The sequence below is a fragment of the Leopardus geoffroyi genome, chromosome B2, assembly GCF_018350155.1.
Source record: "Leopardus geoffroyi isolate Oge1 chromosome B2, O.geoffroyi_Oge1_pat1.0, whole genome shotgun sequence".
Taxonomy (NCBI): Eukaryota; Metazoa; Chordata; class Mammalia; order Carnivora; family Felidae; genus Leopardus; species Leopardus geoffroyi.
Window position 1 is genome coordinate 42,362,830 of NC_059332.1, and position 10,225 is coordinate 42,373,054.

The 10,225-nt window shown below is 58.3% G+C and overlaps 1 protein-coding gene across 10 annotated transcripts; it reads left to right on the plus strand.

Moving 5' to 3' along the window:
• On the plus strand, window positions 1-10,225 carry SLC29A1 (solute carrier family 29 member 1 (Augustine blood group)). 10 transcript variants are annotated; one of them, XM_045498400.1, is made up of 14 exons: window positions 1-93; window positions 2,501-2,610; window positions 3,782-3,861; window positions 5,834-5,915; window positions 6,033-6,235; window positions 6,348-6,487; window positions 6,792-6,926; window positions 7,021-7,118; window positions 7,269-7,347; window positions 7,784-7,881; window positions 8,125-8,233; window positions 8,481-8,566; window positions 8,940-9,139; window positions 9,497-10,225. In XM_045498400.1, exons 3-14 carry the CDS (start codon window positions 3,833-3,835, stop codon window positions 9,606-9,608), a joined length of 1,371 nt encoding a protein of 456 aa, XP_045354356.1. In that variant the 5' UTR covers window positions 1-93; window positions 2,501-2,610; window positions 3,782-3,832; the 3' UTR covers window positions 9,609-10,225. The 10 variants fall into 10 exon arrangements, with proteins under 10 accessions (XP_045354356.1, XP_045354355.1, XP_045354357.1 ...); XM_045498399.1 differs by lacking the exon at window positions 1-93 and adding an exon at window positions 229-357; XM_045498401.1 differs by lacking the exon at window positions 1-93 and adding an exon at window positions 274-333.

Consider the following 10,225-nt stretch of genomic DNA (forward strand, 5'->3'; position numbering starts at 1 on the left):
GTGGGGCTGTATTCTCCGGCCTCGGGTGCTTCATAACGGGGCAGGGTTTGGTGTAGCAGGGCCCACAGGTCCCATCTTCAGAAATAGCTCGAGGTATGGGCCATGCAGCCCCGGCTGGGCGTAGCTGGGCGAGAAGGGGGGGGGGGGGGGGCGAGGCTCACGTCCCGAGCTGCTGGGGTGGGGGAGCTGGGGCGGGGCCGCGGCGGCGAGGGCGGAGGGGGGGGGCGGGCTGCGGCTGCGGACGTGGGCTGGGGCGGGCCCAGCGGAGGGCGGGTTTCAATGCGCTGCCGCGGGCGCGGGAAGCTACTGAGAGGGCGCGCGGATCTCGGCGCGGTAGGACTCCTTCCTAGCTAGCAGGTGCTTCTCGGGCCGGGGCCCGGGATAGAGGGGAGCCGGGCACCGCCGGGGCGGGAGGCGTCTCTTCCCGCCGCCACGGGGGCAGGGAGCCTGGGCCTGGCAGCTGCGCGGCGCGCGGAGGGGACGCCGGGTGGGGGCCCCGCTTCCCCGGCGTGGAGCGTGCGGAGCCGCGCTGCACGTGGCGCGCAAGGGCCAGGGCGCGCAGGGACTCTGAGGAGATCGCGACCCGAGCGGAGCGTGGGCGGCCTGGTTCCTGGGCCTGAAACCGGCTGTCGCCGAACTGACCTCCGCAAGGGGCGGGCGAGTAGATGGGTAATCTCGATCAGTCTAGTTGGTACAGGAGAGGAGCCGCGCCGGTAACTGTGTTGGGAGGGGTGGGGGTGGGAATGGGGATGAGGGCAGGGCGCGTGCCTTGGAGGTGAAGGAGCTGTCTCTTTAACCTCTGCCTTTTATTGGCCGAATTCATGTTCCTGGCCTCCCCTTCCTGGGCACGTCCTTATTTACTCCCTGAGAGGACCCTTTCTTATCTTAGAAAGGACAGGGACACACACCGCGGGTTTCCGTCCGCGGGGGGGGGAGAGCAGCCTGGGTGAGGGCTGGTCCCAGCCTTGCCCTTCAGCCTTCTTGGGGCGGCCCCTTTGCCCACTCCTCGCGGTAACCTCCCACTTGTCCTTCTGCCTGTTGAGCTCTCGGTGCCAGGATGTGTGTGTAATTGGAGGGGGGTTGCCTTACACCTGAGGCTCCTGTCAGGCTGGAGATGCCGCCCGCACCTACCCACCCCCCCTCCCCGCATGTCCCAATTTAAAGGGCTAGCTGAGAAGCAGCTTTTATACCTACCTCCCGGCCCCAGAAGGAGGCTAGGATGAGCTGCACATTGACTTTGAATTCCAGCTCACCTGTTCACTAGCTCTGTGACCTTAGGCAAGTGACTCAACCGCTCTGAACCTCAGCCTCCCCCATCTGTTCAATGGAGAGAGATTAGTGCTAGCTTAGGGGTGGTTGTGAGGGCAGGTGGCTGGCCCCATATGCAACTCCATGGGAGTAGAGAATATGATGCTACTGCAAAGATGTGTCTGGAAGCTGGGGTGCATGAGAGGCGCTGGGGGTCTGGAGGGGGGCGGAAATAGGTATAAAAGGAGGGGACGTGCTCAGTTCGGTGACTGCTTTCAGAACTCCATCCCGGCAGGCCAGGGCGTGGCTGGAGGGACACCAGATGCTGAGCTGGTGTCAAATCCCTGGTTGCTGCTGGGCAAAGGCAGGCAAGAACAAAACACCTGGGCTGGCCAGCTGACTGTTACGATGTGGGCAGGATGGGAGCACAGCTGGGGGGGAGAGGACAGAAATGAATACTTCTCTGAGCCTAAGGCAGATTTTACTAAGAAAGGGGAGATACTCTATTCTCTCCACCCCATCTCCCAGTTCTTTACTGCCAGGAATCTTCCCTGTGGGGGTGGGGGGGGTGGAGCATGGGGTGTGCTGAGGTGTGAAGCTGGGGGTTCCCCTCCTTGCTACCTAATAGAAAATCTGAGTCCTGAGCCTTCTCTCCCCACCCTCCAGGGTGGAGCCCTCTTGCCCCCATCCCTCTTGGAAACATGAACAGTGTTGTTCACCGCTCTGTCCCCAGTGCCTAGAACAGTGCCTGGAGAGCATGCAGAGGTCCTCAGTAAATATTTGTTGAGAAAATGAATAAAAGACCTCTGCCTCCCATCTGGGAGGTGTGTGGGTCTGCTCCTCCTGTCCCTGTTCTACAACACAGGGGTGCGCTGGGGCGCTAAGGAAGGCCTTGGGAGAGTCTGGAGTTCACCCACGGAGGGGTTGAGAGCAGTAACAGGAGGGATAGAAAAGCTGGTTGAAGATTTCAGGGTCCCTGGAAGTAACTGTTTGTCGGTATCTGTCTCAGGCTGGGAACTGGCTGTACCTGGGATTTCTCCCCACCCCCCCCCCCCCAGCTCCCCTCTTAGACTGCTGGGTTTCTTATCTCCCAAGCTAGCTACAGGAGCAGTTTTTATCTCCTGGTTTTGTGTGTGTGTGTGAGAGGCTTCTCAGAATGGGGCCCAGGGTACCAGAACTCCCACAGCAAGGCCTGGGAGGTTCTCTCCCCATATGCCCTGTGCCACTTTCTTCACTTTGGACCCTTACCCAGGGGGCGCCCATGGACAAGGCCTGCCGCCAGAGCCTGAGCTAGGACCACTTCCCAGGGACTGCCCAGGCCCCCTCTGCTCTGACCCTTCTGCTGGCAAGTCTGGGCATCCGGTGAGTGCTCGCCCTAGCCCAGGCCCAGGTCCTCACTCCAAACAGCAGACCTGGCTCCAGAGCTGGGCCTGCACGTGGGGGATGTGCCAGCACACGCCTGCCTGGCTTTCCTTGCCATCCAAAGGGAAAGCTGTCTGATCTGGTGCCAGGGCGCCTGCCCTGTACGAGCGGGAAGCGGGAGGGGGATCGTGAGGGGGTGGGCTAGGAGCTTTGGGACAATGTGGTCAGTCGGGCTTGTGTCCCTGCTCCCCCAGTCTTCCTTTCAAGTTTGCTCTCTGAAAGGGGAAGAGGATAGGGACCTGGGAGTGAGTCAAAGAGGAACCGAGGGGGGATGGGGTAACCCTGGGGACAGGACGCATCGGGGAGGGGCCAGGGTGGTTGTGGGAAGGGCTGTGTCCCCACATGCATGGTGAAGTATTTTCCTAGAAAACTGGCCAGGAACTAGGAAGCCCCTGGGCAGTGACTGGAAAGGAAGGTTCAAGGGCTGCCAGCAGAGAGGCTGGAGTCTGGGGTGCCTCCAGCAGGGCGCAGGCCCTCCAGAGCCCACTCCTGCTATGAGCGCAGGGGCTCCCCCAGAGGGTGTGAAGGTCAGACCTGCAGAGAGGGGCCTGGTGCGGGGGAGGCGTCTCTGGCCTGGCTTCTGTCCTCTTCCCTGTGGCTCTTGCTGCTGCTGCTGCGTATCTGTTTGTTTTGTGCCCTCCCTCCTCCCCTTCCCTCCCCTCGCCCTCTTTGCTTTGACTCCTGCTTCCCTCCTCCTGTCGCTCCTTCCATTATCGTTTGTTGTCTGTTGTCGTTGTCCCTGACTGCTCTCATCCTCTTCCTTGCCTTCTTTGCCAGTCTTTCCCTCCCTCTCCCTCATACTTCCTCCTCCTCCTCTCCTGCTCGCCACTCTCCCGTTTCCCAGCTTACAAACTGCTTCAGCTGCTGGATAAAAATAGCGGTGGCCAGGCTGGGAGCCAGGTAGAGCCTGAGCAGGCAGGGGGCCTGACAGGGCTGGTCAGAGGGGTCAGATTGAGCAGTCCTCAGGGGCAGGGCCAGGAGGGGGTCCTTGTGGACTCTCCGGCTTGCCTGCTCTGTGAACCCTGCCTGCCGCCTACCCCACAAGAGTCTAAAGAGGCCTATGGGGAAGCAGGGCCAAGACGTGGCCTCACACTGCTTCTGCCCCCAGCAGACGCCAGGAGGAGGGAGCTATCGGCCAGGCAAAACTGAGAACACCGTCACCATGACAACCGGTCACGAGCCTCAGGACAGGTACTGGGGGACCTGGGCCAGGGGATCCAGGGGAATGGAAATGGGTCTCCAGGGGGCTGGGTGTGGTGTCCTTTGGAATTTGGGGTTTCCACTGCTGCCTGGTCTTCCAGCAAAGTAGCTATGAGTCAGGCCTGCGCGAGGGGTGGGGACCATGCATGTCTTAGCCGGGGGGCCTGTGGGGAGGGCCAGGATGGGTGGGCGGCAGCCCCTCCCTGGCCTCTCAGTGTTTCCACTGTTGCTCTCCAGCCAGCCAGCAGCTTCCAGCTCCTCCTCCCATCACTCTGGGGAAGTCATTGGCGGCACCCCTAGTTCCGGAGCACATCTGGCAGAACTGCCCTCTCCCTCGGGCCTGGCCCTGCCTCAGATGACCCTGGCCCACCCTGGTCCTTGAACTGACCTTCCTCTCATTTCCCCGCCTCTGGAGCCTATAGGCTCCTTTCAGTTAGACCCACAATGGTGATCATGCATACGTATTTGCGGGGGGGAGAGGCTGTAGCCCGGTTTAAGCCCTCCAAGGAGTCTAGGACCCAAGAGAGTCGATGAAGCCATGCCTGTGGTCCAAAACTCCTTCAGCCCAGGCCCCCCAACCTCATCCCCGCTCCGCTGCCAATCCGGTCTCCCTCGTGTGCCAGAGGCCACAGAAGTAGGCCACTTCTGGCTGTGGGACCTCAGGTACTTAGCTTAATCTCTCTGGGACTGTTCCCACCTGTAAAATTGAGGTAGGGTTTATTTGAATGGAAGGGAATTTAAGGAGACATAGTAAGTACAGGCCCCAGGTTGGTTCCGTCCCTGTCTCCTCCATTTCCAGGCTGCCTGTCCTATCAGAGTCTCACCATTGGTAGCAGTTCTGTGAACCCCTCTCCCATCTCCATGTATTGGCACCCTCCCCCAGCCCCACTCTGACCATGAATTCTGCACAACCATGTCTGGGAGCTTCTCCCTTCATTCGGGACCTCTGAGTCGAGCCTTTTAGCTGTGTTTTTCAAGGTCCGGAGGATAAAAGGGAGTGGGGGCGGAGGGAGGCTGCATTTGCAGTGGCTCAGACCTCCCCACTTGGGGCACTCACCCAGGCCTTTCCTGTGTGAGGCCGGGCCCTGTACTCTAACTGGACCTGTTTCTTCCCTGCCTTGGACTTTGTCCCTGCCATCTCTGTGAAGAAAGCGGGCGTTAGCTGTGGGGAAGATATGACAGACACATCTGGAAACCACAGTAGGAGGGTTCGGGGCTCCCTGGGGAAGGCTGGCCATCCCAGACAGGCCCTGAAGTGTAGGGCTTGGGGCAATGCCCTGGCCGAAGCTAGGGCGGCACTTATTTACTATTTGGGGCCCAGATGACGTCCAGTGGCCTGATACCTCCTGGCCTACCCTATGTGGTGTGACCTACAAAGCTGGTTTTGTCTGGGCCAGGGAAAAAACAGCTCCCTTGCTTCCCAGCCACCCCAAGTCACCCCGCCCTCCTGTCCCACTAGTTCCAGAATGGTCTGGGAGTTTCTTGACCTCAGAATCCTCTTTGGGGAACCACACAGTCCCTACCCAGACAGCATAATCACTTCCAGCCTGCCCAGTGGGGGTGGGAGACACTTGCTGTTTGCTTTCTCCCTCACCCGCCTACCCCCAGCCTTCAGCAAGATTTCCAAAACCACCTCCGGATGTGTGGGTCACACTGTTTCCCAAGCCTGCAGGGTCCCCCGAGTCTTCGGGGCTGAGAACCAAGGTCCTGTTGGCCATGCCTTTCAGTCCTGTGTCCCTGACCCTACTCTCCCTGTGGACATATCTGTGCCCTTTTCCCTACCCTTGGACACTTCCCCTTCTATGTAAACCCATAGGTGGACTTGTGCACATGGGCACAGATGCCTGCGCCCTGGGACAGTTGGAGAGACTGAACGTTGGGGAGGGAGGAGCTCTTAAGTTTGACCTGCGAAGGAGGGTGGAATAGTGGGTCACTAGGCCCCTCTTTCCTCTCCTGTCCTCAGGTACAAAGCCGTCTGGCTTATCTTCTTCATGCTGGGTCTGGGGACGCTGCTCCCGTGGAATTTTTTCATGACAGCCACTAGGGTGAGACTGGGGAGACTGGGCTCCAGGGGGACATGTCCACTGGGCATGTAGGGCATGGATCTGTTCTTGGGGGCCCCGGGAGAGAAGTCTCACCACTTCTCTCTGCAACCCACACAGTATTTCACAAACCGCCTGGACGAGACCCAGAATATGTCCTTGGTCACTGCTGAAAACAGCAAGCACTTCCAGCCCTCAGCCACCCCCACAGTACCCTCCCCAGAGCGGAATTATCTCAGTGCCCTCTTCAACAATGTCATGACCTTATGTGCCATGTTGCCCTTGCTGTTTTTCACCTGCCTTAACTCTTTCCTGCATCAGAGGTGAGTGTCCAGGCCCCTGGCCTGACCAGCCCCCTCCACCCCCTGCTGCCTCTTGTTCTCCCTGTGCTGAGCCCGCGGCCTCACCTCTTGGCCCTCTGCTGCCTCGGCCTAGGATCCCCCAGTCTGTTCGGATCCTGGGCAGCCTGATAGCCATTCTGTTGGTGTTCTTGATCACTGCTGTCCTGGTAAAGGTGCATCTGGATGCCGTGCCCTTCTTCGTCATCACCATGATCAAGATCATGCTCATTAACTGTAAGCAGGGCTGGGAGCAGGCCTAGGGCAGAGATCTTCCTGGATCCCCCCACCCTTCTTTCAGAAGCACAGTCAGCCAGGAAGGAGCCCATTCCTCCCGCTGGAGGAAATGGATGCCGTGGGTAGTCAATGATTCAAGAGGCCAGAGCTGACATGGACCAGGGCTGGGAGTAGGGGCAGAGAGGGTCATTTGGTGTTAAGACTCACTGGGACCTGTGTTCCTACGGGGCCCCAGCCACCTCCAGCGGAAGCAAGTCCCACCTTGCTCTCCCCTCCCCTGCTGATGCCCACCTTGTGCCCCCAGCATTCGGTGCCATCCTGCAGGGCAGCCTGTTTGGTCTGGCTGGCCTCCTGCCCACCAGCTACACTGCCCCCATCATGAGTGGCCAGGGCCTGGCAGGCTTCTTCGCCTCGGTGGCCATGATCTGCGCCATCGCCAGTAAGTCTTCCTACTATCTGCCCGTTGGCCTAGTTGCTGGGGGAAAGGGACAGGGGTGGGGCTGGTCTTTGATTTCTGCACACCCTCCACCCAGGTGGCTCGGAGCTGTCAGAAAGTGCCTTTGGCTATTTTATCACAGCCTGTGGGGTTATCGTTTTGGCCATCATCTGTTACCTAGGCCTGCCCCGACTGGTAAGCGAATGGAGAAAGCCAGATTTGGGGTCTGGGGTGGGGGGTCCAGGGCTTCAGACCAATGGTGTTCTGAGACCCAGACCTGGGCGAGGCAGGAATTCTGGAGCTTCCACCACTGAATCCACCTCCACTGTCTCCCTCTCTTGGTAGGAATTCTACCGCTACTACCAGCAGCTCAAGCTTGAAGGGCCTGGAGAGCAGGAGACCAAGTTGGATCTCATTAGTAAAGGTCAGAATAGCCCACAGAAGCTGGGGTGGAGGGTGGCCTGCCCTGGAGGGAGCAGCATGGGCACAGAGGGCAAGAATGAGTATACTGTATTTGCTGGCAGTGACAAGCCAGAGGCCAGATGTCACCAGGGCTGGGATGAGGAAAACAACGGGAAATAAAAACTGGGAAAAATAAAGTGGGGGGGGGGGGTGGAGATTCCGGATGACCTTGAATGTCTGAGAGCAATGGGAAGCGGTTTCAGTTTCTTGTAACATGACCTGAGTCTCCTGGGAGAGGTCAGGACCGCTGGACCCATGCTGTGGGATTTACAGGAGGTCTGGGCTAGGTGTTAGGGTATGGCTGTGCACTGGTAAGGAGTGTCCACCCCCTTTTGTGTCATCTCCTCTTGTCCTGTCCTACCTATAATTTGACGCTTCCACAACCTGTCACCCCCTAGGAGAGGACCTAAAAGCAAACAAAGAGGAGTCCAGAGTTCCAGCCCCCAACTCTGAGTCCACCAACCAAGGCCACTCTATCCGAGCCATCCTCAGAAACGTATGTGGGGCATGGGTGTTCTGCCCTCTGCCCTTTACCCTCATTCTCTCCTTTTGCCCCTCCCGACCTGCACACTGTCCATCCGCTCCCTTTCCCACCCGATACTGGCCACTCTCCTGGATTCTCCTGTGTGTGTGTGTGTGTGTGTGTGTGTGTGTGTGTGTGTGTGTCAGGGGGTGGGGATTCTGGGTTCTTTGAATGCACAACGCCATAAAGACACGGGCCTGGGTCCCTTTCCTCTAGATCTTAGTCCCGGCTCTCTCCGTCTGCTTCATCTTCACGGTCACCATTGGGATGTTTCCCGCTGTGACTGCTGAGGTCCAATCCAGCCTTGCGGGCAACGGTGCCTGGGGTGAGGACACCATGGGTTCCCAGGATGGGGACAGACAGGAGCTGGAGCAGGATTGGGGGTGAGGGAGTGGGGGATCCTAGGCTGTTGTCTCCCCAACTAGGTTCTTCTTGGCCCATTTGCCCTTCCCTGGGCTGGAAGCATCTTCTCTGTTTTACAGCTGGGCAGCTGGGGAAACTGAGCCCCAGTGAGGCTAAATCTGTCTCTCTGGACCTAATAACCATCCCTGAATCTACTTTTCCTCTTCCAGGAGCCTACTTCATTCCTGTGTCTTGTTTCTTGACTTTCAATGTCTTCGACTGGCTGGGCCGGAGCCTCACAGCTATATTTACATGGGTAAGTGGTAGAAGGTGGCACCCAGCCCCTGTGAGAGGGAAGAGTCCAGCCTGAGATGCAGAAAGGGAACCAAGATAGTGTGGTGGTAAGGGGAGCATGCTTTTTTTTTTTAAACCAAGACATTATGTATAGTAAGTTGTACAGGTCTTAAGCGTACAGCTTAATGAATACACACACACGTAAACTTGCATGCATCGCTGAATAATCACCACCCAGGTCAAATATAGAACATTGCCAGCACTCCAGAAGGCTCAACCATGCTCCCTCCCAATCACTATGCCCTAAGGGTAACCAGATTCAATCCAGATCCTAAGGGGCCCCCAGTGGAGGCTGTGGGCCAGCCCCGGCTGAGGTACCACCTGCTCCTCCGCAGCCTGGGAAGGACAGCCACTGGCTGCCAAGCCTGGTGCTGGCCCGGATATTGTTTGTGCCCCTGCTGCTGCTGTGCAATGTCCAGCCCCGCCGGTACCTGGCTGTGGTCTTCGAGCACGACGCCTGGTTCATCATCTTCATGGCTGCCTTCGCCTTCTCCAATGGCTACCTCGCCAGTCTCTGCATGTGCTTCGGGCCCAAGTGAGTGGGGACCTTGGTGGCATCAGGCAGGGTCTAGAGCTGCAGCAGTGGATGCTCAGTGAAGGGAGAGAGGGCAACAGGAGACTCCCTGATCCTGGAGGGGCATGTAAGGCACGTAGGTGAAGGGGTAGTGGTGGGTGGTGGGCGGTGGGACACCGGGGTACCTAGGTGGAGACGTGGGTAGGTGGGAGACAGACCCCAGTACACATTCCCCCAAGAGGGAAAAGACATTGGGGGTGGGAAAGTAAGATGCTTGGCAGCAGAATTCTGTGCTCAGGCAAGTCTCCCCACCCCAGAGGCTCTGGGTGGGGCTGGGGTAGGGGCCATTCTAAGGAAGCCTTGCCCTCCTGCCTTTAGGAAAGTGAAGCCGGCTGAGGCAGAGACAGCTGGAGCCATCATGGCCTTCTTTCTGTCTCTGGGCCTGGCACTGGGGGCTGTCTTCTCCTTCCTGTTCCGGTCAATTGTGTGACCATGGATGGATAGAAGGACTGCAGTGGCCACCTGCTCCTGCCCCCTTTCTTCTCCTTCAGGGACGGGCAGGAGTTTGGAGGTTTTCTCTTCTAGTTAGCCAGCTTCTTCTTTCTCACGGCCTGTTCTGGGCCCGGGTGTCCAGGCCCTGAGGAGGGAACCTCTGTGGATGGACAGTGGGGACATTGTGAGCCTGAGGGTCAGAATCAAGGGAAGGGATACAGTCCTTAGAGTCTCTGCATCTGCTCAAGGGCTGCCCCCCCCCCCCACCTTGGTTCTGACTGATCCTTGCTGGAGCAGGGGAAGCAGAGACTCCTGGGCTCAGAGTATATGTGTGTGTGTGTGTGTGTGTGTGTGTGTGTGTGTGTGTGTTCATCTTCCTATACCAGGGGTGGCTAGGGGGCAGGACTGTCTGTTCTAAAGTCCAGTCTGACATTTCCATCCCCCTTCTCCCTATGTGCCTCCTCCCCTCACATCTCCGTGTCCCTCCCCTCCTCCCCCTGCCTTGTTGTTACCCATCATGCACCTTGTACAGTTGCCATTTTATGCCTTTTTTTATATTCAACAGAAACCAGGTGCCTTCAGAGGCTCTCTGATAAAATAAAACTTTTTTTTTTT